The sequence below is a fragment of the Nematolebias whitei genome, chromosome 10 (assembly GCF_014905685.2).
Source record: "Nematolebias whitei isolate Nwh7 chromosome 10, NemWhi1, whole genome shotgun sequence".
NCBI lineage: Eukaryota > Metazoa > Chordata > Actinopteri > Cyprinodontiformes > Rivulidae > Nematolebias > Nematolebias whitei.
Genome location: NC_056507.1, coordinates 8301998 through 8309060, shown reverse-complemented (window position 1 = coordinate 8309060; position 7063 = coordinate 8301998). Strand labels below are relative to the sequence as shown.

The 7063-nt window shown below is 40.3% G+C and overlaps 1 protein-coding gene across 1 annotated transcript in view; it reads right to left on the bottom strand.

Moving 5' to 3' along the window:
- Positions 1–452: 452 nt before the first annotated feature.
- Positions 453–7063, bottom strand: part of cbln1 (cerebellin 1 precursor) — a 15720-nt gene continuing 9109 nt past the window's right edge. The window contains exon 3 of the mRNA XM_037682586.1: positions 453–1642. Coding sequence (XP_037538514.1) covers positions 1445–1642 — 198 coding nt within the window. The 3' untranslated portion in view covers positions 453–1444. The remainder of the gene's footprint in view (positions 1643–7063) is intronic.

Genomic DNA, 7063 nt, shown 5'->3' with positions numbered 1-7063 from the left:
ATTGCAAGAGTGTGGGAAGGGTTTAAAACACCTTTATATATATATATATATATATATATATATATATATATATATTACTACTATTCATACTTGGTGGTTTTTCACTTATTCCAGAGTTTCAGGGTACAGATCCCCCACGATAAATCTGGACCTACTGTATTCAGTACAGATTGGTACGTGTAGCTCCTCACAAGATGGCTGCCAAAAAATTTGACCATTCCAGTGTTTCTCTAGTTTAATGTAGGGCCAAAATGGCGGTGGGTAATCTGCGTCACCTCATGCTAGTCATTTAATTTGTTCCAAATAGCAGTAAAAAATACAATTAAAAATTAATCATTTTTAAATCTGATGAAAATAGTGTAATTACTTTCATTGAAGATAACTTTTTAACTTTAATCTACAGCTGTCCATTTCTTAGTATGTAGTATTTTATTGTTATTTAGTATCGTTTATTTTATTATTAAAAATTTTTTTTTTTTTTTGCATTTCTAAATATGTCATGTTCACATTATTATTTAGCTCTGCACAAACGCAGAGCAGATTTGTCAGGATAATTTAGAAGGTCAGTTATTGGATTAACCAAAAACTATGTGTGTTTACTCAGTGCGAGACGTTTTATGTTAAAATGACATTTAACAAATAAATAAATCAGCCCAAGACATCCTGGTTTATGGTTTTACTCCTGATGGTATTGTCCAAAAGCTTCACTTTTAATAAAGATGTGGATTAATTTTAATAAACACCTCCTTAAATAATTTGATTTATTTTATTAACATTTTAGGATCTGAGTTAAACTGATGGTGTCACGAGAAGATAAACTGATCTAATAAAAAGTTGGTTTCTGTGACCTGCAGCTTGAGGTGAACGCATTAAACAGAAGCTGTAGGAGGACAAGGTGCACACGGAGAACTGGTTGTGCCTCAGAACTTTCTGGTTCTGGTCTAAAATCAGAGTAAAATGTTAACATGTAAAAACTACAAACATGGCCAAAAAACAAGGAAGATGAGGACAGAGACATTCTGTAATGTTTATGGTGAGTGAATGCATGAATGAATGAATTGGGGGATGAAGGAGTGAGGAGGGAACTCTGCAGAATAAATACCTGATCAGTTTTTCAGTAGAGAATAAAAAGCTTCAGGTGCATCAAAGCAGCAGGAAAACCACAAAAACTGCAATAAAGAGGAGGAAAGAATGAGGGATGAGAGGATGAGCTGAAGGGTGGAGGGAAGTAAAGAACATCAGTCCTCTCTAATGTTGATTCCTGCTCTGATTTTACTTGCGTCTCTTCGTTTCCTTCCTTCTTCAGACAGAAGTCTGGTGTCCAGTCTTCTTTCTCCTTCATCTCGTTTGTGTCCGTTTCCGTCCATAATCTTCATCAGACTTTCCGTCTTCCAGCAGCACCTCCTCCTCCTCTGGTGCCACACACTCCTCCTGCTCCTGCTCTCTACAATGGGAACACCAGGAAGCCGGAGAAGGTGGAGTACTTCCATCCTCCCATCAGGTTCCCTCTTTCCAGTTTGAGGTAGGCCCGGTCTCCCTTCTCCATCTGGATCAGAACTCCGTTGCTGGCGGCTTCGCGCGTCACGTCCTGGTCTCCAGCAAACGCAGAAATCACCGGCCAGCCGTTGTGTATCAGGCTCACCTGGAGCGGGAGGAAAAACGCAAACATGCTCATGAAACAACAAGAACAAGAACAAATCATTTCAGGACACAATGAATTTGTCTGAAGAGGGTTTGACTTGAAGATTTCTAAATGTGAGTCAGAGACAACAGGAACGTCTCTTCTCAGGGATCATCACGTCAAACACACACTCTGGACAAACCTAGTTTAATTTAATTGACCTAACCTTATTTTTAGGGATGCACAATATTATCGGCATGGTATCGTATCGGCCGATATTAGCGATAAAGTTAAATATCGGACATCAGCCATTCCATCAAAATAACCCACTAATATAAAAGGCACTGTTATCTATATATATATATATATATATAATGTATAAGGTGCTGTTTTTGTATGACAACCCAGTGACAAGGACGCCTGCAGCGCCACCACAATGTTATGACGGCAGCGGCTGTGGCTGAATGGTTGGAGCAGTTGTCCTCCGATGCAAGAGTTGGGGGCTCGAACCCACCAGCCGAAGTGTCCCTGGACAAGACACTGAATCCCTCATTGCCTCTGATGTGTGTCCCATCAGTGTATGAATGTGATCTAAAAGCACTGATTAGTCTCATTAGAATGATTTGTTCAACTAGCTTTGTAGAGATCTAGTAGAGTGCTGTATGAATGGGTAAATGAGGACACAGATTGTAGTGTAAAGCGCTTTGAGTGTCTTGAAATGAGATAGAAAGGCGCTATATAAGTACAGTCCATTTACCATTTATGAGGTCATGCACACCGTTGAGTTTAGACTTGTGAAAATTTACAAATTTGCACTATTCTAGTGTTGTCATCGTGTTAGAGAGAGTAAATGTCATGAATAGATTTCACATTAGACATAATCCAAGTTGAAGTGTTACATCATTTTCAGCCCTCTTTTTGGTATCTCCATTTGGTAGCAGGCCACATTGACAAGGACCATGCAGAACAATGTCGTATTTTCAGTCCACAGCAGAGAAAACGCACATCCTGACTTTAAAAACCAAACTGTCCCTTTAAGAACGATCTGAGCTCCATATGTCGGGATAAAAAAACGAGTCAGCATTAAATCAACAGACTTGTCTTGTTGTAGAAGAGGAATACACACAGTGTCGAACTAAATCTTTCAACAGGGAGTAACGTCTTCATAAAGAAAGACGTGTCTGTCAGTGATCACCCCACCCCACAGCTTTCATCACTTCTCCTCTGAACAACAGCAGAAACCTCCTGAGGTTTGATTTCTCTCCTGTTCTTCTCTTTAAATAAAAACCTGTTCTGAGCTGCCTTTGGTAACGCTGCAGCACTAAAACAAACGTCTGTTTTATGCAGAAAGACAGCGTCTGAGCCGTGTGGGATTACAGAGGAGACTCACTGCATCCTGAGAAGAAAAGAGAAACAACACCATGTTTCTTGTAGCTCATCTCTGAAGCACTTTGTACTGATCTTGTTTCTACGAGACGGTGTGCTGCTGAATGAAGCTGGCTTTACATTCTCTGCTGGAGCGTTTATCTCAAATCTTTTTAAACGTCTTACAGAAACATTAGATGGTACGCTGTGAAGTAAAGCCTCATGGCTTTGTGAAGACGTGACAACATCGCACTGGTTATACATAGACACAATAATTACACACGACCTGTATCAGAGTGAAATGCTGTCATGAGTAAGTAAAATTGTAAATCAATAATATTGGTCCTTATTTTTCTTCTAAAGTTTTACACGTCAGAAGATACTAACCACTTGTCATCGAGCGTTTACCATTATTTAAATATTAATATTTAATGTTCAGAGATATGAGCTCCATCTCAGATTCTACTTTGTGTGTTTTTTTAAGTCTGATAATCACTTTAAAAAACACAACTTTGTGCGTCCATGAGTTTTGGTTGATGCCAGGAGCAGCACCCAAAGGAAAGGGAGCCTTAGAGCTCTCACTCTGGCTTAACAAATCTGGTTCGTAAGACATGGACTGTCCCCTCTCTGGCCCGGAAGCAGCCTGAGGTTGTGCTTGATTTATTTATTTATTTAATTTTTAAACAGGAAAAGATTAAAATAAATCGGGCCTAATTTCTATTTTACAGCAGATTCCTGTTCTGCAGAAAATAAAAAACACACACATATCCAGCATCACATCGCATTAATAGACACACAGACATACCACATTATAAAATACAAGAAGAGCAGCATTTGCACGGCAGACACGTAACGGTGATTGCAAAAGAAGTTGTCCAACAGATGACGTGCACGAGTCTTCTTAAAAAGTGCCAATGTTGAGATGGACTTCATATGTTGTGGAATGTCATTCCATATATATACTATATATACTATATATTCTATAAACATAGAAAAATGATCTTGATGTTGAGAGGTTCGAACGAGATAATGTTAGGCTCACCTCAATTGTTCTGTAACCAAGAGGCTGGACCCTATTCCACTCTGGAGTTGTTGATGTAACAGACATGGGCTAGGTGGGTCTACTTTTAGCTCGCCAGCATGGCGCCCCTTTAGGTGGGGGGATATAGGCTCTGACGGTTGTCTGTGTTTATACGCTGAATTGACGTTCAGAGTACCCAGCTTTCTAGGAGTCCTTAGCAGGGGTGCTGGAAGGTGCTCCTGCTAGGGACTCATTTATTCTGCTGGGAGACTTCAATACCCACGTGGGTATCGACAGTGTGACCTGGAGGGCCATGATTAGGAGGAACGGCTTCTCTAATCTGAACCCAAGTGGTGTTCTGTTGTTGCACTTCTGTGTTAATTCCCAGTTTGTGATGGTAGGCACAAACACCATGTTTGAAAATATGGGTGTCCGTAAGTGCACTTGGCACCAGGACACCCTAGGTTGGGAATGCCTGGCTAAAGAACACGTCAAAAAATTGTTAACTCCCACCTCCAAGAGAGTTTCAACCACACTGTAAAGCAGGGGGCATTGAGTCTGAGCGGGCCATGTTCCACAACTTCATTGTAGAGGCAGTTGTCTTGAGCTGCAGTCGCATGGTAGTTGAGCATTCAAGACTTGAAGGTGGGAGGAGTACAGTGAAGTCTTGAATAGAAACTCAATTGGCTCCAAGAAGAATCTGGCAAACCTTCAGATTACCATCGCCCACTCACATGCATCTTATTATGTCATCTGTATGTTGCTTCTTTTTGTACTGAGCTGTTTTTTTTTACAACCTCTAACTGTGTCATGTTAGGAACACAGTGTGAGATATGATTTTTTTGTTTTTTTACCTCCTCTTTCTTCATGTTCCATTTTCCTTATCTAGCAGAAAAAGGCAGCACCTCTCATTTAGGCTGCAGCCTCAGGCACTCCATCTACCCATGTCTATGCTGTTTAGTTGTTTCTTTGGATGGGCTGTACTGAAAAACATCTGCCAATCAGTTGTTTCAAAGCAGTTCTGTAGGGCCTCATCAGCCACGTTGTCCCACTTGTCAATATCCCTGGAAACCAATTTTTCCTGTATGAGCATTTGTTTGTAAGCAGGTAGCAGCAGGATAGCACTGTGGTCTGTATTATCAAAGGCAGGACAGAGGAGGGATTTGTAACTTTCTTTGAACAGGGTGTAGCAATGGTCCAGGATCTACTACCCCCTGGTGGGGAAAGACATAGATATGTGCTGGTAGAATTTAGGTAAAACCGCCTTCATGTTGACAAAACTGGTTTGTTCCACTTTGGAGTAAGCTGTTGGGGGAAGAATCAGTTTTGTGTTGTGTGTTTCCTTGACTGATGAAGCCTTTCGGATCGAAGGCGAAACGTTTCAGCACAAAAAAAGAAACTGTCCAGATGACCTGACTGAATAATGTTGGATGCCTTCATGTTGGTTCTATTAAAGGCCCTCAAAACAATGAAGGCAACATCAGGATGTGTATTTTCAAGTGCATTTATGGACCTTTTCCATTAGTAACGGTACAGCACTGTTCGACTCGACTGTACAAATCACAAAACAAGAATTAAACTTTAAAGCTAAGATGAAATAAAATAAAATAAATTGTATACAATAAACAAAACCACATATCTAAATTGAACAATGAAAGTAGACACAACAAGTGCAAATGCATCAAATGATGAAGAAAACCTATACAATTTTAACTATAAATGTTTTTGTAGAATCTGATTCATCCGATATTTTATGGTGAATTAAAGTTCATTGGAAGTTCATTAGCAGGATTTATATATATATTGTTTAATTTGATCATTTTAATAATCTGCATTCTTTTGAATTTACCAGAAACTTTAAAATAATTTCTCACCCTGTACTGAAACATGTTTCAGGGTCTTACCACCAGTGTTACCGCCACCAGCTGGTAAGGTGCGTGATGTCAATTTGAACCTGCCCACTAGAACAGTTACTGAAAGCATAATGGAAGCACAACGTGTACCGTACCGAGCCGAGTCGAGCGGTACTATACCGGTACAAAAGATACTAATGGAAAAGGGGCATTATAGTTCCATACAACTCATGTAGGGCTTGGGTTTTAGCAGCTGAGGTGGGATGTAGATTACTGTGAGGATCGCTGAGCTGAGTTCTCTAGGCAGATAAAAGGGTCTGATTTTAAAAGTAAGCAACTACAGAGCTGGTGTGCAGTTGGTTGTTAAAATATGTGCATCTGTTGCCCACAAAGAGTTAATCATAAAGCACACTCCCCCTCCGCAAGACTTGCCTGAGTCCTCAGTTCTCTCAAGCTGGTAGATAGAGAAGTTGTCCGGAGTTACAGCACAGTCAGGGATGGACGGCTCCAGCCATGATTCCGTAAAGGCAAAGACACAGCAGTTCCTCATGTCCCATTCATAATAAATCTGTGTTCACAGGTCATCCAGTTTATTCCTCAGAGAGTGAACATTTGCAAGCAGGATTGAGGGGAGAAGGGGTTTGCTGCTTCTCTGGTGGGTCCTGCCCAAAACAGCAGCTCACTTCCCTCTCAGTGTTTTCCTCTTACGGCACCCAAGTAAACAAAGGACCCAGGGGAAAATGTCCACAGCTCTCAAAAGTCGGCTTAAAGTCCTTATTCACTGACAATCACAACTCCAAAAGTGTGTCACGGTCATACGTGTAACATGAGAGTGCAATGCAGGTGCTGTGTTGGTGTGTTACTATGTTAGTGCTGTATGTTAGTAGTGTGTGTTAGTGTATGTTAATGGTGTACATTAGTTATATACATTAGCAGTGTATGTTAATGGTGCATGCTAGTGGTATAAGTGGTGTATGCTAGTGATGTATGTTAGTGGTGCATGTGAATAGTGTGTATTAGTGGTGTATGTTAGTGGTGTAAGTTAATGGTATACATTAGCGGTGTATGTTAGTAATATATGTTAGTGGTATGCATTAGTGGTGTATGTTAGTGGTATACATAAGCAGTGTAAGTTAATGGTATAAATTAGTGGTGTATGTTAGTGGTGTATGTTAGTGGTGTATGTTAGTGGTGTATGTTAGT